Source organism: Ustilaginoidea virens, chromosome 2 (genome assembly GCF_000687475.1).
Source record: "Ustilaginoidea virens chromosome 2, complete sequence".
NCBI classification, from domain to species: domain Eukaryota; kingdom Fungi; phylum Ascomycota; class Sordariomycetes; order Hypocreales; family Clavicipitaceae; genus Ustilaginoidea; species Ustilaginoidea virens.
This window is the reverse complement of record NC_057317.1, coordinates 4,250,556-4,273,358: the sequence shown is the minus strand read 5'-3', so window position 1 is coordinate 4,273,358 and position 22,803 is coordinate 4,250,556. Positions and strand designations below refer to the sequence as shown.

Below are 22,803 nucleotides of genomic sequence, written 5' to 3'. Positions count from 1 at the left end.
AGGATCCAGGGTATAAAAAGGGGTTGAGCAAAAGGAAGCATCTACGAGGCTGTGGCTGGTCTTGTTGGACTTGTTGCGGGGGATACTTGGGGGAGTGTGTATTGCGTGGTCGTTTGAACTTATGCCCTGCCTGCTCTGTACCAGCATCAATAGTAGTATCACTGACTACCTACCTACCTTTTATAATTTACATGAACGCCTCACCTGCCGTTGCACTTTGCTCTCGCCCATGCCTTGGAACCGCGTTTGGCTTCAGGAAGCGTCCCGGGACGCGCTGGCTCTGCGAGAGCGCTATGGTGATGTATGGCATCTCGGATAAACACGTACGGTGACGGACACGGGGCATGACGCGCCGTCGAGACCTGGGATCTGTACAGGCATTCATTCTTCCATGGTGTTGATCTTTTTTTGTTCCTTTGCGTCCGTTCGAGAGAATGCCATATGGACTGGACAGTGAGTGGACTGGCAGCCAGATGACGAAAAGGCGCCCCTGAATACACGTCTGCCAGGTTAAACTTATCGTGGAGCTCATTGGTTGGTGTGGCTGGCGCTTGGCCCCCCCCCCCCCCCCCTTCCCAAGATCCAAGATCAACCCCACCCACCTTTCTTCACCTTTCAACGTCGTTTCTTTTCGCGCGCGCAAAAATCTTGGAACTTTTGCTCGACTCGGGCTCCCCCCCCCCCTCCACCCCCCCCTTTCCTCTTGGCCGTTTTCCATCCTGCGGTCGCGCTTTCGCAGCGTTCTTTTCGAACGACACCTGCTGCAGCGCATCAATTCATTTCGTCTTCTTCTTCTTCTTCTTCTTCTTGGCATCCGCCATCATCTTGCCTCGTAGTTCTTCGTCATGAAGCGAAAAGCAGCAGAAGAAGGCCTCGCCTCTGACTCCAGCTCCAACAAAAAGCATAAGCCATGTATGTGTACGCCCAGGGACCCTCCCCCCGCCCCCAAAGACACGTCCTACGTCCAGCCCCTTGTGTGAGACGTCGAATGCTGACCGTCATGATTCGCAGCTCTGTCGGCGGATGAAACGCAAATGCGCTTTCGCAAAGGTCTATTCGATCAAGCTGTCCTAGACTCCTATACCAAAGAATACGCTGCTTCATCCCCTTATAAACATGCCGTGATCCACCGGTTGATCGACGACGAGCTCCTGCGGTCTGTCCGAGACGAGGTGCGCAACAATGTTCAGTTCGCGCCAAAGGAAACAGACATATACAAGATCCATCAGTCGGGCGACTTGGCCAACCTGGATGGGCTCGATGACGAGTCCCTGTCCAAGCTCCCGTCCCTTCTTGCTCTCCGAGACGCCATCTACTCGGAAACCTTCCGAAAATACGTCTCCACCATTACCGGCTGCGGTCCGCTCAGTGGTCGAAAGACGGACATGGCCGTCAACGTCTACACCCCGGGATGCTTTCTCCTGTGCCACGACGATGTCATTGGCAGTCGCCGAGTCAGCTATATTCTATACCTGACCGATCCCGAAACGCCCTGGCAACCAGAGTGGGGCGGCGCGCTGCGCTTGTTTCCCGTGCAGGACAAGAAAAACGACGACGGTCAAGTGGCCAAAACGCCGTTGCCCGACTTTGCCAAAGTCATCCCCCCGGCGTGGAACCAGCTCAGCTTCTTCGCGGTGCAGCCCGGCGAAAGCTTCCACGACGTTGAGGAAGTCTACCACGCGGAAACCGAGGAGCAGCTCGACATAGATGGAGGTCGCGTCCGAATGGCCATCAGCGGCTGGTTCCACATACCCCAGATGGGCGAGGACGGCTACGTTGAGGGCGAAGAAGAGGACCTGGCCAAGAACAGCAGCTTGATGCAGCTTCAGGGGGACCCGGCCCAGTACGATGCCCCCCGAGCCAAGCCCGTCAGGGTAGCAAACCCAAAGGCGACCGAGGACGCGTTTGAGGAGGCGGATCTCGAGTTTCTGCTCAAGTACATTGCGCCCACGTACCTGACCCCCGACACGCTGGACCAAGTCTCTGCCCACTTTGGCGAAAACTCCAGCATAACGCTGGAAAACATACTGTCCGAGAAGTTTGCCCAGCGGCTAAAGCGCTACCTTGAGGACCAGGAGAAGCAGCCGCTGCCTCGGGGAAGCGCGGCCATTGAGAAGTCGTCAGCCTGGAAGGTGGCCAAGCCTCCCCACAAGCACCGATATCTGTACCAGCAACCCAGCGAGCCGGACCAACTGCGGACCTCGCAGGAAGAATCGCCCATCACCGAGCTCCTGGACATTGTGATGCCCAGTCGCCAATTCCGCCAATGGCTCCAGATCGCCACTGGGTGCACCGTAGAGAGTCACGACGTCATGGCTCGCCGTTTCCGCCGCGGAAGCGACTACACCCTAGCGACAGGTCACGACGGCAAAGCCCGTCTCGAGCTCTGCCTGGGCATGACGCCAACCCCCGGCTGGGGTGATGACGCCAGGGGACGAAAGACGACGGACCGCCCAGAGCAGGAGGGTTCCCAGGACAAGGGCAAGGGCAAGGGCAAGGGCAAGGCCGCAGCTGTCGGGAAGCCGGAACCCAACAAGGAAGACGAAGACGACCAGGAGGAGGTTGGCGGCATGGAGGTGTACATGGCTGGTGACGACGACGACGCCGACGCCGACGAAGACGCGGCTGTTTACAAGTCCAGCGGTGACGATGACAACATTCTCTTCTTCCAGGCCGCGTCTTGGAACAAGCTGACCATTGTGCTGAGAGACAGCGGCGCCCTCAAGTTTGTCAAGTACGTGAGCAGGAGGGCGCAGGGCGACAGATGGGACGTTTCCGGCGTCTACGAGATTGAGGAGCTGGAAGGCGATGAGGATGAGCAGGAGGATGGCCGTGACAACGGTGAAGGCGCTGCCGGGCCGGCTCTAGAATCCGACGGGGAAGAGTACAACGGCTTCCCGGACTCGGATGAGAGCGAATCCGATTGAGATTCGAAATCGGAGAGAGACTCTGACGAGAGCGAATCCAAAGCAAATACCTAATTGGAGAACAACTACGACAACGACGACGAGATTAAAACCCGTCAAGTGGATGGAGCGGAATGGAGATGGGAGTTTCATAACTGGAAGCAGAACATTTATTCCTCGCCCCCAATCTTTTGAAAGACACAAAACTAGCCAATCGCAGAGGGTGACTCGTGTGTTGCTGTTGTAGAGTGTGACTGAAGAGCCTATTCGCCCACCAGACAGGCTACATGTGCATAGTCCAACCCGGCGACAAGTCTCTCGATCCGCCCGCAAACCTGTCCAACGTTATTTCCCCAGGTTCGTCACCCGAGGGCCGGCCGTGTGGATGTATCCATTTGAAGCGCGTGGCAGTGTACGGGCTCGGCTTCACCCAATACTTGGCTTGCATCGGCAGGCATGCTGTGCATACCCGTGCCGTGCCGCGCCGCATAGAGAGCAGCGGTTTTTGGTGGCAACTTTTTTTTTCTCCTTCTTCTTCTTCTTCTTCTTCTTCTTCTTCTTTTTTTCTTGCCCCCGTGAGCTGGCCGTGTTGCAGCTGTCTGCCTCCGCGTGTTGGTGGAAAAGCACATAAAAAGTCTCGGGTTGTCGATACGCCGTCCGCCAGCTTGTCAAGTGGGACTCAGGGAATCGACGGCACAGCTGGCCAGCTCGGACCGCAGCAGGGCGGTGACGTGGTCGGCCTCGCGCGTTTTGCCCAACTGCGCCAGGTGATTGACCGTGTCGCGGGCGAGAAACTCTATCCACGGGAGCACGCTCATCCCCTTTCGCTTTGCGTCGCGGGGGCCGCCGCGCGCCACCAATCTGTGCAGCTTCTCCTTGTCGCTGAAGAAGCGCAGTGCGGGCCCGTGGTCCGGGCAGGTGGGATGGTGGAGATGCAGGTGCGCCGTTTCGACGTCGAGCGCGCGCGGGAGGAGGTGCGCGGTGGCGACGTGGGCGTCGAAGAGCCTCTCCGAGGGGGCGGCTCGGCTGTACGACTCGACGGTGGACAGCCACGACACCGACCGCCAGGGCAGGAGGAGCAGCTGCGGCAGGAGGGGGTTGCTGCGGTAGAGCTGCTCGGCGTCGAGGATGGTGGTGATTGCGGCGTCGAGGTTGCCGTGCTGCGGCTGGCCTTTGGCGTGGACCAGCTGCGCGAGAAGGAAGGCTGCGCGTCGGACGCGCAGGTCGTCTCCCCACGAGGCGTTGGGTTCCGACACGGTCCGGGAGAGCCACTCCCACGCGGTGTCGTCCAGGCCTTCTGCAACGATGAGAGGCGTGAGCGCACGGACAAAGGCCCGATCCTCGAGAAACCGCAGGCTGGCCTCGCTGCCGGAGAACTTGAGCCACCGCACGACGCGCAGGGCCGTGTCCGAGGAAGCGGAGGCGGAGGCGGGAATGGCGGGAGGGTTGGAGGACCTCGAGAGCACCTGCCGCTTGGCAAGGATGCAGCCCGTCGCGGCTTTCAGCGTCATCATGCCCTTTGCAACCGCGTGGTCGAACACGTCCATGGGGTCTCGTTTGGTGGCTGGCAGGACGGAGGACGAGGCGGACTTGGCCTGTCGGTCGTAGCTGAACAGCGGGTTGGAGAGGATGGATCTCAGGTGCCGAGTCGCGGCGGAATGCCGGATCTGGTGGTGGGCCTCGGAAACGGCGGCCGGGGAAGCGGCGCGGTCCGGGGCACGGCCATATTCACGGTCCAGCTGGTGTCGGAAGGACGACTTTAGGCCGTCGAGCAGCTTCCGGGATTGCTGCTTCGACAGCCCCGCCGGCTCGTGGTAGCCAGCGAACAGGTTCCGCAGCGACTGCGCCGATTTTGTCGACAGCATTGCTGGGTCTGTACCGAGCAAAAGGGCGGGAAATCAGAGAGCCGGTCTTGGCCTATGGCAGGGCAGGGCAGGGCAGGGCAGGCTCATGGTCGCCCTCCCGCGGGGCGATACAGTGATTCAGTGATGGGCTCCAGGAATTCCTTTCCAGCTCGGTTTGGTCGAGGTGTAGTTGCTGCTTGGTTCTGGCGGTGTTGTGTCGTCGGCCCCTGCCTGCGCTCTTTGGCAGCCGGGAGGGGTCCTTTGGGCTCCGTTGGGGTTGAGGACTTTATGTCTAGGCGCTTATGTCATCGATAAGATTGGACAGGAGACGAGGCATCTTGACACAACTCAAAGTATCGGGGGGTTAGTCTGTCGTGCACTGCCGTTGAAGTTTGATCAAGTCTTGGCTCGAATCGTGACGACAAGTGAGGGCGCGAGCTGGGAGTTGTGGAGTCTGGACCGCCTCGTCACGTGGGTCTGGTGCTTCCTGCCACTGTGGGACAGGAAGTGGGGCAGCGCTGTGGGGCAACGAGCAACGCTTCAATGCCTTGCGAGCGTCATGTTCGCCTGAGGCTCCAAGTCGCATGTCGCATGCTGCATGCCGCCTTGGATTCGGTCGGATCTTGGGTTCCAAAGAGACCTTGGGAGCTGCAGCTGCAAGCCGTCCGTCACTGGTGTCAACTTGAAGTCTGGAGGGGACATCCTGCCAGGCGTGCAAAGTCTGAAAGTCGTGATCACGTGTTGGTGACAATCCCGGGCCGAAGAAGGGAGCTGGGGAGACTTTGGCGACTTTGGCCAGCCAGCCCTGTTGCTTCCTGTGCTGCCTTGGCTTGCCCTCTGAAGTCTGGAATGTCACACGACACGCACGAGACTGGATATTTTGCAGACGTCATGTCATTTCTGTCTGGTTGGTTGACGTGCAATTCGAACTCGAATTCGAATTCGGGAAGGGGTTGAACTTTGAAGCGCCCGGTGGAAACACGTTGGATCAAGATGGATCCAGTCTGCCTCGGAGCCAGCCAGGGCCTGCAGCTGCCCCGGGCCTCTCCGCCCAGACCAGACCAGCCCAGACCAGTACTGACTTGACTGTATCAAATAATACAGCGCCAGCCAGCCAGCAGCCACTGGATAGAGCCCCGGGACCCTGCCCTGGAACCTTGGGTGAACGTGCGTGCTGCCAGCAAGCAGGTCAACCAGATTGACGTGCTCAATGCTAGACAACGTTGGACGTGCTGTGCTGTCAGGCGCTGCAGCCACTGCGCTAGAGGGCCACTCCCCCCTTCCCCGTCCCCCCCCGTACCCCGTACTCGTGTACTCGTGAGTCGTGAACAAAGAAAGAAAGCCAAAAGGGGAAAAAAAAAAGAAAGAAAGAAAGGGAAAAAAAAAAAAAAAAAGAAAGAAGAGAGAGAGAGAGAGAGAGAGAGAGAGAGAGAGAGAGAGACCCAGCCCCACCCGGATCCACGATCCACCTCGCGCTCCTTCCTGATTGCTCACTGCTGCTCGCTGCTGCTGCTCGCTTCTTGCTGGCCAAAGTCAAAATCCTGCTACGTACATGTAGGTACTGACTCCATACACAGATGCCTGAGAGCTACATACCAGTACCAGCACAGCCAGCCAACCAAACTGCTCTGCTCTGCTCTGCTCTGCTCTGCTCTGCTCTGGTGCAAAACCTAGCGTCGTCTCCCTTAACCGTCCGTCGTCTGGTCTTCACCATCTCCAAAAACCCTCCTTCTTCCCACAACGCTCCATCGCATCCCCGACACGTTGGCTTGTCCTCAATCTACCGGGTCCTCATCTCTTTACCGCCCATCTGGCTCCTGGTCCAACTCTTCCAGCCCTCCTTCCAATTGATTTGCCCTTGCTTCTTTCGCAGACGGCCAACTTGATCAGGCCACTGCTTTCTGCCCTCCCCCCCCCAAAAGTCCTCCGCCCAGACTGCTACTCCATCTCCAAAACCACACATCGTCTTCCATGTCCGAAGTCGCATCAAGGTCGTCCGCCTCACGCGGCAGAGGCTCTGGCCGCGGTGGCAGAGGAGGATATGCTGGCCGAGGCGGCCGCTCCAGAACCAACGGTGACAAGTCGGACCACAAGGACGAAAACCTCGGTGCGTTCGAGGACGAGGGCGAATTCGCCGAGCTTCGCAAGCAGTATGGAGACAAAACATCTGTCATTCGCGAGATGTTTCCCGATTGGTCCGAGGCCGATGTTCTCTTTGCTCTGCAGGAGACAAATGGTGACGAAAATGAAGCTGTCGCACGCATCGCTGAAGGTGGGTGAAACCCTTTCCCCCCCCAAGTTTGCCTCGTCGACCGTTTTGGCGAGCTCCGGCCATAACTATCCAAATGATCAGCCGTATCATAAGCACTCGAGGACCTCATCTCCTCCATGATTCGCCCCCCTCGTGTTTCCGTTGAGCTTCGCGGGGAGAAAAAAAACGAAAAAAAAAAAAAACGGAAAAAAAGGGGGGGGGGGGGGGGGGGGGAAGAGAAGGAGAAAGAAAAAGAGAGACTTATAAAAAAAAAAAAAACACCTGTCGTGACTGGGCTAACGTTTTGCTCTTCGCAGGGACAATCTCTCAGTGGGGTGAGGTGTCGAAAACCAAGAAAACCACACGCACCAAGGCCAAGGACGCCCCCTCTGCGCCCGTGAACGAGTCGTCCGCGTCCGGTCCTCGCCCCTCCCGAGGAGGGCGGCCTGCTTCTGACGCTGCCCGTGGTCGAGGACGAGGTTCTGATCGAGGTGCTCGGAGCGGCGCTGGCCGTGGTCGATCGACCCTGCCCAGCACCAACGGCCCTCGTAAGGAGAGCCAGCAACTCTCTGTCCCGACAGAGGAATCGTTTACTTGGGATGCCAGCAAGCCAAAGATGGAACAGCCCGAGCCAAAGATTGCCGCCGTCGACAAGTCTACCCCTGCTGAAGCCTCCCAGCCTGCTACCCCCGCGACCAAGACCTGGGCAAGCATGCTGCGCCAGACAACAGCTCCAAAGCCCGTGCCCGCCGCGCCCAAGGAGACGCCCGCGTCCAAGCCTACTGAATATGAAGCTCAACCCCAACACGAAACTGTCCACGCCCAACTCGAAGCCCCTGAGCCCGTACAAGACGAGACCACGCCCGTGGCCCAACGCGCCGTCCCCGCTCCGTTTCCAGCCAACCCTGAATCCGATCTTCTCCTTCTCCCACCCGCCAAAGACGAGCTCACAGAGACGAACCTCGAACAGGTTGTTGACGTGTCCAACCCACCCGCAACAGACACGGCCAGAAGCACCGCTGCCGACTCCTGGGATCCACGGCAGAGCCCGGTGAGCCCCAACGCCACGCCCATCTCGGCTGTTCACCAGCAGCATCAGGCCCAGCGATCATCTGCCACCAGCGGCTTTGCCGCCTCGGCTATGAAGGCGACGGCCGAGCGATCGAGCCGGGCCGCCAGCTTCCAACGACGAGTTCTGGATCAAGAGGAGCCCGTTCGCATGCCGGGCAACCGTGAGGTTGACAGAGCAGCCGTAAAGTTTGGCGCCTTCAGCCTCAACGAAGGCGACGAAGACGTTGACGGCGAGCGCGAGGAGCCGGAAACTCGCGCGCAGCCCCCCGCCGATTCTCCTGTCGCCCACCCGCGCACCTCTCTTCCTCCCGTGGCGCAGCCTGTTGCTGTTCCCGAGACTTTTCCCCAGAAAGCCAGCGCACCTCCCTCGGGTGTGACTGGAGTCGGTAAGTGCAAAAGGCCCGTGTCCTTGTTGGGATCAACGCGAAGCTGACGTTTTGGGTTTCAACAGTCCCTACCGCTCCCGCCGCTGCTCATGTCCCTGCCGCTGCTCATGCCCCTGCCGCAAACGCGCAGCAATATGGCCGATTTGGCCCTCAGGATGCTGCAGCTCCTGCAACGAAACCCCTCGATGCCTTCCATGCCGCCCAATCGACCCCAGTATCATCTCAACCTCCGTTCGACAACTACGCCACACCCGCCGCCACTCAACCGCAGGCTGCTCAGCTGCCCGGCACCGCTTTTTCCTCGGGACCCAGCGATTACTCCAACTACTACACCACCAACCAGCAGGAGCGAACACCGTACAACGCGTACGGCCAGCAGTACGGCGGCGCCCAGCAGGGAGTTCACGGCCAGCACGACGGCACCTCGCAGCAGCGTCAGTTTGCCGGGTACAACAATGCCGCCGATAGCCTTGGTCAATATCCGCACAACGGCTCCTTGCACAACCAGCCGCGGTTTGGCGGCTCCAGCGACAGCCAGAACAGCGGTCACTCAACCCCGAACCCTGCGGCCCAGGCGCCGCAGCAGGGCGGCCAGCAAACCCAGCAAGGGGGCCAGCAAGGCCAGCAGGCGCCTCAGCAGCAGCAAGGCACGCCCGGCTCCCAGCCTCAGTCCCACGGACAGTATCCCGGATACAGCCACCCGTACTACAGCAACCCTTACTATCACCAGTACTATTCCGGCTACGGACAAGGCGGCTTTGGCCCCTACGGGGGCAAGGGTGGGGTGTACGGCCAGCCCTACGGCATGTCGCCCAACGCTCCTTACGACCACGCGTCGTCCTCCAGCACCTTTGGCGCACCCTCGTCGGTCCACCGCGACAGCAGCCTCGGCTCCGGCCTGGGCGACTACGGGCGCGCAAACGCGTCTGGGCAGACGGCAAGCAGCCAGCCGGGTCTGGGAGGGAGCAGTTTTGGCGGGTCCCACGACGGCTTCGCTCGAGGCAGCTCGTCGTCCTATCAAACCCAGGGCCAGTCTTTCAACAACCAGAGCCAGGCGCCCGCGTCTGGTTCGAGCGATGACCTGAAACCGTTTGGCGACTCCAAGGCGAACGCGTCGGGTCCGTCGCCGTCTCTGGGGAGCGGGCCTCGTCCCGGGTCGGCAACGAACAACACGTCGGGCGGACAGAGCGGACTCGCGCCACCGCAGAACTCCCAGATGGGGGCAGCAGGGTACGGAGGCTATCCCAGCCATGTCCAGGGACACAACCTCCATGGCAGCGGCTACGGCATGGGAGGGGGCGGTGCGGGAGCCAGCCAGCACGGCAGCAGCCCCTACAACAACTACGGCCAAGGCTTCGGCAGCGGCTACTACGGAGGCGGCCAGCAGCAGCGTGGTGGCTGGGGCGGAAACTACCATTAGTGGGGTAGGAACCGCGATGGGAGGGGGCGCGGCAAGTATCGCCCCGACCGCGTGGTGGTGGGGGTGGCATCGCGACTTGGGGAAGAAGAGGAACGCATCATACGAGGGCTGGGGCTGGGGCTGGAGCCGGCGAACCATGGGGGGGGGTATGAACCGGTAGAAGAAGGTATGAACCCATGGGGGGTCTGAACCGATGGAAGGTTTAAACCGGTGGAAGAAGGTTTGAACCCGTGGGGGGTTTATGTTTCCCTTTTTTCTGTCTGCCTTTTCTTTTTTTTTTTTTTTCCCTGTTTTCTCTCTTTTTCTCTCTTTTTCTCGTCGTTTTTTCTCTTTTTCCTCTCATGTTTTTATATCGAAGCATTGGAAGGGGGGGAAAAGGGGTGAAGGGGAGGGGGGAGTATGTGATGACCACCGTGCGCGCCGCACCAAGCGGATTATATAAATGGGAATGGACGAACGGATGAGAGGCAAGGGAAACAACAGCAGTGGGCCGGCCGGATGGGATGTTTGTGTGTCTTGATTGTCCTCGAGACCCAGGCCCATGGCGCAACTTGTACGATGTCACACCGTGGAACGGTTCGTGGTGATTTTATTCCAGTCTTTTTTCTCTTGGTTGTCTCGTCTGTTCATCTCTCACGTCGCCCTCCTCTTTGTCTTGTCTAGTTGTCTTCTATCACGGATATTCTACAGTGCCAAAGAGCCAGGCAGGGAGGGACACGGAACCTTGCAGAAGAATGGACGAAGAACGGAACGGAAGATGACCAACCGTCGGGCATGTGTTGTTTTCTTCTTCTTCACACGAATGCCATCACCGAATGCCAGCCGTCATCATGTCGTGGTTGACGAGCTCGAGGCGGTTCGCCTGCCCGCGTGCGCGTGTGCTTTCCAGACGTGCCGCCGCCGCTGCCGCCGCTGCCGCGGGCGCAAGGGCGCGAGGGCGCAAGGTGTGCAGAGCACGCTCAGGGGATGGATGCAGGTAAAGGCCCGCGTTGCCTGGGCGGTGAACAGAGAGTCTTGGGAGATGCCGTGGTGTATTGTGTTTCGTAGGGCGTGGGCCGTCGAATGCGTCGAATGCGTCGCGTCGCGTCGCGTCGTCTAGGTTTGGGTTTGGGTATCGATGGGCGGCCGTTTGCGTGGCAGAAAGGAAAGGAAAGGAAAGGAAAGGAAAGGAAAGGGCAAAAGATGAGATAAAAAAGACAAGAAAAGGGGCAAAGAAAAGGGTCAAAAAAAGGGGGGGAAATGCCAAAAAAAAAAAAAAAAAAAAAAAAAAAGAGGCAAGAAAAAAGAGGCAAGAAAAAAGGACAAGAGAAAAGGACAAGAAAAAAAGAAAAGGAAAAAGGATAATAAAAAAGGACAAGAGAAAAGGACAAGAAAAAAGAAAAAGGAAAAAGGATAATAAAAAAGGACATGAAAAAAAAGGCCAAAAAAGAGCCGGAAAAAGGTCCCTAGCCGTCGACTCGGCACCCGTCTCCGCCCCCGTCTCGGCCCTCGCCTGGTCCGCCCTCCTCTCCGCCCTCGACGGCAAACTCCTCCTCCTCCTCCTCCTCCTCCCACTCGGCCGCCTCATCACCACCAGCCAGCCCGCGCAGCCGCTCGCGCACCCCGGCATCCTGCTCCAGCTCCTGCCACAGCGCCACGTCCCACTCCTCCACGTTGCCGCTCGGCCGGCGCGCCTCCCACGGCGGCCAGCGCCACGCGCCCGCCACCAGCATCTGCCGCTTGCCCGCCTTGCCCGCCAGCTCCAGGAGGCCCAGCAGCGCCACGACGCCAAAGGCCGTCGCCCACCACGCCGCGTCGCGGCCAAACTGGCCCGTGAAGCTGCGGCGTATGCTGTACGGGCCGTCCGGGCCGGGCGCGTACACGCCGTCCAGGAAGGCGAGCCACGCGAACCAGCCGCTCGTGGTGACGAGGAAGGCGCCCATGACGATGCCCGTCTTGCAGTGCGTTTCGAAGATGCTGCCGACGGCACGCGGCGGCGGGACGTCAGCGGGTTTGCCCCTACCCAACAAGACAACAGGAGAGAGGGTGATGAAGAAAAAACTTACAACAGCTTCCAGTTGATCCACAACACGCCCACGGTAAACGCAAGGGTGCCCAGCGCGTAGAGCCCTTGGTCGCGGGCAGCCCAGGTGCGTCCGTAGCCGGCCCAGACGCCGTACCAGGCGACGGCGCCTTCGACCGCCGCCAGGACCATCCAGCGCGCGTACTTGCCGGCGTTGAGCCCCCCGTCGCGCTGGCCGTAGACGTACAGCTCCGGCACGGCCAGCAGGGTCTCGGCGGCGAGATCCTGCTCCCACACGCCCGGGCATATCGTGCACAGGCTCGTGAACAGCGTGTTGAACACGGTCAAGCTCGTCGACTGGTACAGCGACGTGCCCGTGTATCCGGCGTAGCCCTGGTACAGCGTCGTGGGGAGGTAGAAGAACATCTCCTTCCAAAACGTGCACAGGATAAACTTGGCCGTCCGCACGTAGTTCCACCGCCCGTGGACCAGCAGCAGCTTCTGCAGGAAGCGAAACTGCGCAATGGCGTAGTCCGCCACCCGGGCCGCCTGGAGCCCTTCTTGCCCGGAGATGCCGATGCCCACGTGGCTCGCCTGGATCATGGCCAAGTCGTTGGCGCCGTCGCCCACCGCCAGCGTCAGCCCGCGACGCCCGCGGCGCCCGCCCTTGCCCAGCGACGACCGCACCGTCCTGACCAGGAGCGCCTTTTGCGCCGGCGACGCCCGGCAGCAGATGACGGAGTCGACCAGGAGCGCCGTGGCGAAGAACTGCCTCGACAGCGTCTCGGACTCCTCGACCGCGGCGAGGGTCTGCCCGTCCACGGCCACCACGCTGTGCGTCGATCCGGCGTGCGACAGCTCTTCGCCAAGCGCCGCGAGCTGGTCCTCCAGCGGCCGCTTGGCCACGTCGAGCACGTACAGATCCGACTCGGGGCGGCAGATGCGGGCCGAGTGCGCAATGTTGATGGCCGTCTCGCGCTTGTCGCCCGTCAGCATCCAAATCTTCATGTTTGCGCGCCCGAGCTTGTCGATGGTCTCGGGCACGCCTCGCTGAAGCTTGTCCTCGATCGCCGTGGCACCCACCAGCTCGAGCGACTGCTCCATCACGTCGCCGGCCGCTTCGACGAGTTCCTGCCGATTGGTGAGGCTGGTGGACGCGTCGTCAAAGCGCTTCTTCCACGACCGGTACTCTTGCTCCGACACAAACTTGTCGGCGTAGAGCAGCGTCCTCAAGCCTTCCGTGGCGAAGTCGTCCAGGTGTTTGAAGCACTTGGTGAAGACGTCGGACTCGTCGTAGACCATGGCGGCTTCCAGGAATCCAAGGTGCGCGGGGACCGACGACGGGGCGTGGTGGGTTGTTGGCGGGCCCAGAGGAGGGTTTCGCGGGCGCGAGACATCCAGCGAGACGCCTCGCCGGGCCGGGGAGCCGCCGCGCGGACGGTCGACGGACACTCCCTTCAGCTTGTTCACCTCAAACGACTTCCTCCTGCTTGACGCCTGCTGCCGCTTCTGGTCGATGCTGCGACCCCTGCTGATCCGGCGGGCCGTCAGGCTGGGTCTCCCGCCAAAGCTGTTGCGCGGCTCGTGCTGCTGGCTGCGGCGGTACATTTGGTGCTCGGCATCTGCGCTCATCCGCACCTGGTGGGCTTTCTGCATGGCCAGGGAAGCCAGCTTCAGCCGGGGAAGAATGGCCGAGTCGGCGCCTTTGCAGATGACGGAGATTCTCCCGTCCGGATATCGAACCACTACCGACATCCTCTTCCGGGCGCTGCTGAACTCAATCACGTCGAGGATGTCGAACTTGATCATCTCGCTCCCTCCGCTCAGCTGCGGCACTTGCATCGTGATGGACTTGGATGTCCGTTGCACGACCCAGTAGCCGAGCTCTCGAGCCGCGCGGACAAGGGCTAGTTCGTCGGGCGAAGACGCTTGAAAATCCGGCCTGCCGTTCCTGACTTCGGGCAGGCACGTATGGCAGAGCGCAATCGCCAGCAGGCATCGCCTCGCCTTTCTCGAGAATGCCGAGTGAGGTCGGAGTCTGAGAAATTCCGTCAGGTCGGCAGTGGTCACATCCGGCTGGACGTGGTCAGGCCGTCCAGTCGAGCGCCACTGTGAGGAGGAGCGGCGCCGCCCAGCCGAGAGCCTGGATGGGGACGCGGGCACGGGTGCCTCCAAGCCGACGCCCTCCTCGCGGATCATGGGCGAGGGTGATGCAGCGTCCGACTTGTGCACGGAGGGCTTTCGGTCGAAATATCCCACGTCCTGGAAGGAGCGGCCAGTTTGCTGCGCGTCGGCGGCGGCGGCGGCGGCGGCGGCCCGGGGGGCGGGCTCTTCGAGGTCGGTTTCGTGCAGCCAAACTGTCCCAGCAACACTTAGCTTGCGGAACTTCATAATGTTGTCAGTCAGGGTGCCCGTCTTGTCGGTGAAGACGTAGCCGACTTGACCGAGGTTTTCCAGTATGGTGTTTGTGTTGCACCGAGCCGGAGTTTCAGACTCTTCATGGTACATGTCGAGGTCGGAGTTGAGAAGCAGCAGCTGGCCGACCTTGACAATCTCGAGGCTGATGTAGAGGGCCAGGGGAACGACATTGTTGAACATGATGACGAAGGATATGATGATCTGGTGAAGAGGAACCGTGGCCTGATACAGATACCAGGCATGCTGCTCGTAGCCGTTGCTCCATTTGACGTAGCCCAAGGAGACGCCGACGGATAAGACGACGACGTAGATGGCAAGGGTGACGACGACCATGTTGACAATCTTCTCCAAGGCCGGCTTCTTGGCCTTGGGGTGCTGGTTCGAGTTGATGCGGATTTTGCAATCCTCGCCGGTGTTGATGACGATGCCCGTGGCTGCCGCCGTGTTCCTCAAGACGCTGCCCCTGTACACAACCTCGTTCAGGGTCAGGGGTACCGTCTTGCCGGCCACGGTGACTTTGCCGTCGAAACTAAACAAGTCCGGATTCGGATCCTCGACGACAAGCTCGGCCTTGCAGCGCGAAATACCTCGGACGGTGCCGCACCGGTCGAAAGCGTGGCAGACCCGCTTCGTTTTCAGGTTGGTCTCGCCGTCGAGGGCCATGGTGTCGACATAGGCGAGGCCATCTTCTCCGTCGCTGTGCAGCAAGACCAGGTCGGCGGGCACGGGCTCATCCCGAGACAGGCGGACGACATGGCCTACCTTGAGCTCGCTCCAGCGTTCGGGAACCCAGCGAATGCCTCGGTACTCGTCCGTGGGGCTTGGTCTAGGCTCGGCAGCGGTCCTGAGGCGGAAGGGATTGAGACGACTGAGGGACGCAGGCGACTTCGTCCTCGTGCCTGCCGTGTAGCGATGCCGACGAGCGAGAACGGTGGCGAACTGGGCGTTTTCCACCTTGTCCAGACGATGCCTCCTGAAGTCGTCGTAGCCTTCCTTGGCGATTGTCAAGAGAACGAAGAACAGCAGCGGCAGAATGGTGGTGTACGATCCAGTCGTTGATAATCCGGGAATCTTGGAAGAATGTCAGACAAAAGCGGCGACGGGGAAAGGACAGGAGGAGGGAGTGAAGGGAAAAAAAAAAAAAAAAAAGGGGGGCAGAATAAACATGTGGCAGGCACAAAGGGAGCAAGCGAGAGTCGGCGAGGACGAGGCATCTGAGCATCTGATGGATGGATGGATGGATGGATGGATGGATGGATGGATGGCGGCGGCACTGACCGTTTGCGGCACGCCGACGCAGAGAAAGTAAAAGTTGCCCACGCGGGTGAACTGGAAGAGCAGCTGCTTGGGCACGAAGTCCCAGACGGTGTAGCGCGAGGTTCGAACATTGTTGGAGACGTATGCGCGGCCGCGTCTTGGGTCGGTCAAGGGATGCTGCTGCTGGAGCTCGACGGCGAGGGGGATGTGCCGTGCGCGTGCGCGTGCGCCCTGGGAAGCGGCCGAGCGTTTCTGCCGCAGGGCGAAGGCGAAGGCGGAGGCGGAGGCGAAATCGACGGCGGCGACGTGGCACAGCAGCCTCGCAGCCGCGTTTTTAAGCTTTCTGCAAAGCAGGGCCGGGGAGGCGATGAGGAGGCGGAGGCGAGATGCGGAAACGGCTGCTGCACCGCGAGGCCGATGGGCCTCTGCCTCTGCCTCTGCTTCTGCTTCTTCTTCCTCTTTGACGCGGACTTGGTGGTCGACTTGGCCGGCTCGGCGGTGGTTCTTGCTGCTGCAATCGCTCCTGGGCATCAAGGCGCGAGCCATGGCGTGACGGCGCGCAGAGAGGGGGGGTCTGGACAAAGCTTCATCAGGCGCGACAACGACGAACGACACCACCAAAACCAGCACGAGCGGCTGGAAAAGAAGGACGCGAGGATGGCGGGTGATGTTGAAAGTGGTCGACCCGGCACCGCCGTAGCGATTGAGCCGTAGCGATTGAGCCGTAGCGATTGAGCCGTCATGTCACAAAATGGCACGGCATCCCGTCGTCATGTTCACCGTGACAGGCCGGGGGGGGATGGGCATTGATTGACAGGGCTCTGGGCTCAGGGCTCTGGGCTCTGGGTTCTGGGCTCTCTGGGGTTCTGGACTTTGGATTGACTCTGGGGGCTGTCAGGCGCTGGGGGCTGTCAGGCGCACCGGTTGGGCTGTGTGGTGGGGCAGACCGCCCTGGGCCATGGGCCATGGCTGCCTGCCGCAAACGAGCTGCTGACCTTGTCTTGCCCTCCTGCATTGCCAAATGATTCCATCCATCCATCCATCCATCACCGCACGGCCCAGGATCCGTAATCTGGACGTCTGCAGACGTAATCCCTACGGGATTCGAGCGGTGGTGGCATGCAGGTCCCGCTGCAAGCCAACATGCATGTTGCCGCTCCGGGGTCGAGAAAAGGGTGTTGATCTGCAACCTCACCACAGCAGTGACAGCACCAGCACCAGCACCAGCACCAGCATAGGCAACCAAAGACACATAAATACTTTAGGATGCCCGAGCCATGTATGTAGTCTGTAACGTCTATATCAACTCCTCGATAAACGCCGTCACCTGCCCTTTGCAATTCCCTTTCTCATCATCCCAGATTTATTCATCAATTTAAAAAAAAAAAAAAAAAAAAAAAAAAAAAAAAAAAAAAGGAAAAAAAAAAGGAAAAAAGAAACCGGCACACCCTTGCTCTTGTCCTTCACGCCTGCAAGTGTGGAATGTTATCCATGCTAGCTCCATCTTCCAGCCATTCCTTCTTGATCAGCTGTTCGCGGGCAGCAAAGAGGTGCTTGTAAGCCGTCTTGACTGTGCCGTCGCTGACGCCGGCCTGCTTCGCAATAGGAAGCGACGACCGCGGCTCGCCAACAAGATGGCAAGCCATGTAGATGCACGCCGCAGCAACCGACAGCGGTGAGCGACCGGCGAGCGCCGATATGTCGTTCGCCTTTTCCGCCAGGTCCCGAGATATCTTGGATATCTTCTGCTGGTTCTTGAAGCCGAGCTGCGACACGTATCGGCTGCACAGGTCTTCTGCGCCCACAGACGTGTTTTCGTAGTTGGTCACCGTGTTGAGGCCCGCCGCGCCCTCGCCCTCGGTATCCTGCAGTTTCTGAAGAAACTTCTGCAGCTGCTTAAACACCCGGCCGACTTCCTTCTTGCTGACGCTCGTGAGGTTGAAGATTTCTCGAAACGTCCGCGGCACGTTGTTTTGCCGACACGCGATGAAGATGCACCCGGCAATGACGGCCTCCTGAGGCTTGCCCTTCATGAACTTGTGCTTGTCCACAAGCTTGAAGATGTGCTTTGCCGCATTGGACACATTCTGCCCCATGTTGATGGCCTCGCAGAGCGAGACAATCTCCTTGTACGCTTGCATGAGGCCCTTCTGCGCCTTGTCCTGGTTGGCGTTGTTTTGCGTGCGCGAGAGCGCCTTGTGTGCCTTGGATTCGGAAAAGGCGACCGTAGTGGCCAGCTGCTCGCCTTCCACAAACTCGTCCTGCGGTCCGCCGACACGGCTGGGGTCGTCGCCGCCGTGGTCATCGTTGGCAAACGTGCGCCATTCCGATCTGGTGTCGATGATGCGCGTCCCCACGACGACACCGCAGCTCTGGCAGACCATGTCCCCGCTGGAAAACTCCTCCACGAGGTTGGGCGGCACTTCTTTGCAATCTGGGCAGCACAGGATGTTGTTCAAGTCCTCCTGATAACCCCCGCCGCTCACGTCTCCGCCTGGAGGCATCATCTTGGGCTGGTACGGTTTCGCAGTATAGATGTTGTTCACCTCGTCAAACACTTTCCGAGCTCGCCTGGCCGCTATCCGCCTCGCTTGTAGCTGCTGCCGTTTCTTGGCCACAGTCCTTCGAGCTGGCGAGTGGAAATCCTCGTCCGAGGCGCAGGAAAAAAGACGATCGTGAGCTAGCTGGACGAGGAGTGGTGAATGCAGCTTGACGGCTGAATGCGCTGAGTGATTGTCTCGGGATGTCAACGTCACCTAGAGGTAACGGTCGGCGAACAGGGCGACGGGAGGAGACTTGTACGAAGCTGGTAGGATTCAGAAGGGCGCAGCGCCGCAAAGGTGGTTTTTGCCGTCAAGACTATAAGAAACAAGAACGAATGCGAATGCAGAATTTGAGATGGTTCCAAGTTTCGCCACCAAAGGGACGGATCACAGAATGGCGCCAAGGATGCAGATCCACAACCCGGATCGGTAGGTTTCCAAGATAGCTTGCGCTCGTGGTATTGATTTGCTTCGCTCGAGTCTTGACGCTGGGTTTTCCACGACTGCACCGCCCGACAGGCCCGACGAGAGGGGATAATCTACAACTCGGATAGACTGCGAGGCGGGATATGCCGAGAAAAAGAGTCAAACTTCTTGCCAGCCGACCGATCAAAAAACCAGTGAAGGCGTCTGAGGCTGCGACAGGGCTCAGATCAACGAAGAGTCGGCTGGAAGTGGTCGTCTCAATCGCCAAGGCTCGAGCATACCGTTTTCCGCTTGAGCGATGTGAAGAGCGAATGTCGACCAACTTCTGATGGCAAAAGAGCGACTTGAAGGGAGGTTTGAAGGGGCGACGAGGCCAAGTTTGCGTTGGGCTCCAGGCCGATGACTAACTGAACTTTGTGAGTTGTGCTGTGATGTGGCGGGCGGAGCTAGATCACGTGAGGGTGACTCAGCACCCCAATTTTACGGCAACATCGGTGCTAACTTCCGCGCCAGAAGAGTCTGGTGATTGATAATGAGAACGGTTGGCCCAGGCTAAATCGTTATCGAGCATGCTGTGGTGTGGCGTGTGTGGCGTAATTTCGAGGCGAACTCGATATGTAGCTCCCGACGCATTTTTGTCGAGGAGCTACATAAAGGGGCTTCAAAAGTTCAAATCACATGAAATGCTAGCTGGGGATACATCCCCATAAGCCCGGCATCGGTCCGTCAGCCACACCACTGCCCAATGGATGACATGAACCCTTTGCAGCTCATCAGGTGCAGCGATTCGACAGCGGCAGCAGCATCGGAAATGGGTCGTTACAATCACAATAGTAGCTGCTGCTGGTGGCGTTGATTCCTTGCAGCGGTCCCAATCCCAGCCTGCATATATAGGATTCGTAGTTGTTTATTCAGCAAAAGTGCTGCCATATGCTTATGCTAAAACTGTCTGCTGCCATGGGATCTGGGCAGCGGGGCTGAATGGGGGCTAAATTGGGGCTGAATTGGAGGAGAGGAGGGGTGTGCAGCGGGGGATTGGAAGCGATTGGTCCGATGTCGGCCAATGACGAAGTAAAATTCTGCGCCAAACTACGGAGCGCACTATCTTATCGCACAGAAGTGGGCCATGTAAGCGAGGAGCGCGTTGATTTAAAAGTCTCGGTTCCATCTGCAATATGCTGGCCGCTGCATATAACGCTCAATGGCAAGCTTTTGCATACATGAAAAAACTAGGGAAAGAGAATCAGCGTGAAGGGGAACCGAGTAGGATGGGCCAACAGGAGAGATGGGATCCCGCACGAGTCCATGGCGCAAGCGCAGCGCACCCAGGGTTAGCGCATCATAGTTGGCCGTCCGAGGACTTGCGCAATCCGCGCATGAGACGTACGCTTAGAGAAACCACTCACGCGCATACACGTACGCAAACCGCAACCCTACCTTGCACAACACAACCTTATCCGTCCGCGTATGGATTAACAACCAACCACGCGCCTAGTTCTCGTTTTTCTATATCTTCCTTGACCATCCAGACTTCCGAGCCCGTTTAGCCAACAAAGCCTCCGGCGAACCCCATCCATCGACACCTTGCGACGTTTTACATCCTGCTGACCCAGCTGCGGCCAAGGAGGCAAAAGACGCAACAGTTTCCGTCTCTGGCAACTTGGCGCAGTCTTCCCAATGGCATCTGCACCAATCGGCTCCGGCGAACCTGCCCTCCCGCCTGTTGACCTGAAGCCTCTCTTGACCAAGCTCTGGCCCCTCGACAATGAAGTCACTGCAGACGAGATTGCCGAGGCAATCTCCCACTTTTTCACAAACCAGGTCACAGAAGTCCAGACTGCCGCGCTGCTGATGGCGCTGCACTTCACCAAGATGGACCTGCGAGCAGACGTCCTCCAAAAGACTGCCGGCGTCATGCTCAAGGCTGCTGCGCAGCGCCCCGTCGCCGAACTCGCAGCTGTGCTCGCAGAAAGAGGACGGAAAGAAGGTGTTTACAACGGCGGTTTAGTACGTCTCCGTCACCACACATCTCGACAAAAGCCCAGTGACTTTTTTTTTTTTTTTTTTTTTGCGCCCACTAACTTGACGTGAAAAAAACAACATTGAATTTTGAAAAATAATAAAGTGCGACATCGTTGGAACTGGCGGCGACGGCCACAACACGTTCAATGTCAGCACCGCGGCATCTATCCTGGCCTCCTCGCTCCTCATGGTGTCCAAGCACGGAAACATAGCCAGCACCTCCAAATCCGGCAGCGCGGACATCATCAACAACATGAAGCCCAGAGCCCCTGTCCTGAGCAATGTGAAGCCCGACACCTTGGTCAGGATCTACTCGGCCTCCAACTACGGCTTCCTGCTGGCGCCCGGCTTCCACACCGGCATGCGGTACGTCGCGCCTGTCCGCAAGCAGCTGCCCTTCAGGACAATCTTCAACAGCCTAGGCCCGCTGGCAAACCCAGTCGATGACGTCTTGGAGGCGAGGGTCGTCGGCGTCGGAAGGAGCCTTCTGGGGCGTGCTTTTGCCGAGTCGCTGAAAAGCTCTGGTTGCCGCAAGGCCCTGGTCGTCTGCGGAGAGGAGGAACTCGACGAGATTAGCTGCGCTGGCGGGACGCGCTGCTGGATGCTCAAAGAGGACGCCAGCGGAGAGATTGGCATTGAGCACTTCACCCTGACGCCGGAGGACTTTGGGGCCGAGCGTCATTCCCTTGACGAGGTGTCGCCGGGCAAGCAGCCGGCCGAGAATGCCGAGATCCTGCGTCGCATCCTCTGCGGAGAGTTGCCAGAGAACGACCCCCTGATTGACTTCATCGCCATAAACGCAGCCGCCCTGTTCGTGGTGGCAGGGGTGTGCGAGGCCGACACCAGCAGCATGGGCCACGGAGACGACGGCAACGTCATTCTAGAACGTGGTGTCGCAGGTCAGCGCTGGAAAGAAGGATACAGGAGGGCCAAATGGGCCATCAAGAGCGGTCAGGCCTGGAAACAGTGGCAGGCCTTTGTTCAAGTTACAAACGACATCAGCTCGTGACTTTTTTTGACTTGCTTTGACTTTTTGCCGTCGTTTATTGAAGTCCTTTAGAGTCGTTTGCAATCCTCAATAGACTGTCCCCTTTCGCACAACCAACCATTGGTGCAGGCCGCAGAAGGCAGAAGCGAGCGACAGGCCGATGCCGGGAAGAAGACTCGAAGGTGTCCAATCTTCGGACGATTGCAACGGCTCCCTTTCTCCCCCGGGGTGTTTCCGGCGGTTACGGCGTATTTGACCCCTACCTGGGTGCTGAATCAAGCCTTTCGGCATGGCCATGTCCTTGACGATGCCTTTGTCGGCGCTGCCGCAACTACGTAACGAGTGATCTCTGACGGACACGGATAGTCGTCGTCCGAGCTCTGCCTTTCCGCCCTTTTTGCATCCGGCATGACATGACAGTCGTCAGCATGGAACTGCGGACTTTCGGCATGCACGCTCGGTACAAGCAGTGTATTCCGATCTATTCCTGTTTACAAAGTCGGAACGACGGGGGCAGAGCTCATTGTAGAGCTCCGTACTTGTCGGACGCCGTCGCGTTAAATTCATGTCACCAGACATTAGGTACATGTACCTTGCAAGTTACAACTACCTCTGTAGCTGGGGCTCGCTGCAGACCCACTGTACATCATCATCAGCCTTGTGCTCCTGCGGGACCTACATTAGCGCATGATTGGCCCCCCCGGGTTTGACGTCTCTGTCATTCTACCTACTATTTACGCCTTACTCCGTAACTTTCGTCTATGATCCGCCGAATTCTTGAAACCCCTTCCAACCTTGCTTGCCTGGCAATCACCACTCCATTCCCGCGATTTCCACGACCCCCACGACCCCCACGACGCCATCCAATCCATCGCAGCCAGAATCATGGACGCAACGTCCTTTGCCATCCGTACGTCAGCCGCAACTCTCTGTTTCGGAAGGCGAAATCTCTAACCATACGAGTCTCAAACAAACAGCATCCAGCTCGGTCCAAGCCGATTCCTCCACGGCATCATTACACACAGCTACCAAGCCCAAGGTACCCACTACCATCTCCGACAGCTGGATCCAGCAATGTTAACAATGCCTTCTCAACAGCCCTGCTGTGTTTGCAAGGACGAGAAATCGAAACGAGACGAGTGCATGCTCTTCTCCAAGGCGCCAAACCCGGCCGCCGACTGTAAATCCTTTGTCGAACAGTACAAGACGTGCATGGCTGGTTTTGGATACAAGGTGTAACTTTGCACCATGTTTCCCGCCTGCAACCTG

General features: G+C 59.0%; 7 protein-coding genes across 7 annotated transcripts; 4 read left to right on the top strand and 3 right to left on the bottom strand.

Moving 5' to 3' along the window:
* Window positions 1–845: 845 nt before the first annotated feature.
* On the top strand, window positions 846–2,927 carry UV8b_02932 (uncharacterized protein; the record flags this gene model as incomplete). Its single annotated transcript, XM_043140430.1, has 2 exons — window positions 846–912; window positions 1,012–2,927. 2 exons carry the CDS (start codon window positions 846–848, stop codon window positions 2,925–2,927), a joined length of 1,983 nt encoding a protein of 660 aa, XP_042996364.1.
* A 647-nt stretch (window positions 2,928–3,574) lies between these two features.
* On the bottom strand, window positions 3,575–4,771 carry UV8b_02931 (uncharacterized protein; the record flags this gene model as incomplete). Its single annotated transcript, XM_043140429.1, has 1 exon — window positions 3,575–4,771. The coding sequence occupies one exon, from the start codon at window positions 4,769–4,771 to the stop codon at window positions 3,575–3,577; it is 1,197 nt and encodes a 398-aa protein (XP_042996363.1).
* A 1,950-nt stretch (window positions 4,772–6,721) lies between these two features.
* UV8b_02930 (uncharacterized protein) lies at window positions 6,722–9,878 on the top strand (the record flags this gene model as incomplete). Its single annotated transcript, XM_043140428.1, has 3 exons — window positions 6,722–7,022; window positions 7,319–8,458; window positions 8,524–9,878. 3 exons carry the CDS (start codon window positions 6,722–6,724, stop codon window positions 9,876–9,878), a joined length of 2,796 nt encoding a protein of 931 aa, XP_042996362.1.
* Window positions 9,879–11,323: 1,445 nt separating this feature from the next.
* Window positions 11,324–16,101, bottom strand: UV8b_02929 (uncharacterized protein; the record flags this gene model as incomplete). The annotated part of the gene is made up of 3 exons (XM_043140427.1): window positions 11,324–11,834; window positions 11,924–15,369; window positions 15,577–16,101. 3 exons carry the CDS (start codon window positions 16,099–16,101, stop codon window positions 11,324–11,326), a joined length of 4,482 nt encoding a protein of 1,493 aa, XP_042996361.1.
* Window positions 16,102–17,018: 917 nt separating this feature from the next.
* On the bottom strand, window positions 17,019–18,062 carry UV8b_02928 (uncharacterized protein; the record flags this gene model as incomplete). The annotated part of the gene is made up of 1 exon (XM_043140426.1): window positions 17,019–18,062. The coding sequence occupies one exon, from the start codon at window positions 18,060–18,062 to the stop codon at window positions 17,019–17,021; it is 1,044 nt and encodes a 347-aa protein (XP_042996360.1).
* Window positions 18,063–20,201: 2,139 nt separating this feature from the next.
* UV8b_02927 (uncharacterized protein) lies at window positions 20,202–21,555 on the top strand (the record flags this gene model as incomplete). Its single annotated transcript, XM_043140425.1, has 2 exons — window positions 20,202–20,531; window positions 20,650–21,555. The coding sequence occupies 2 exons, from the start codon at window positions 20,202–20,204 to the stop codon at window positions 21,553–21,555; spliced, it is 1,236 nt and encodes a 411-aa protein (XP_042996359.1).
* Window positions 21,556–22,419: 864 nt separating this feature from the next.
* UV8b_02926 (uncharacterized protein) lies at window positions 22,420–22,773 on the top strand (the record flags this gene model as incomplete). The annotated part of the gene is made up of 3 exons (XM_043140424.1): window positions 22,420–22,444; window positions 22,512–22,573; window positions 22,633–22,773. The coding sequence occupies 3 exons, from the start codon at window positions 22,420–22,422 to the stop codon at window positions 22,771–22,773; spliced, it is 228 nt and encodes a 75-aa protein (XP_042996358.1).
* Between the last annotated feature and the right edge of the window lie 30 nt (window positions 22,774–22,803).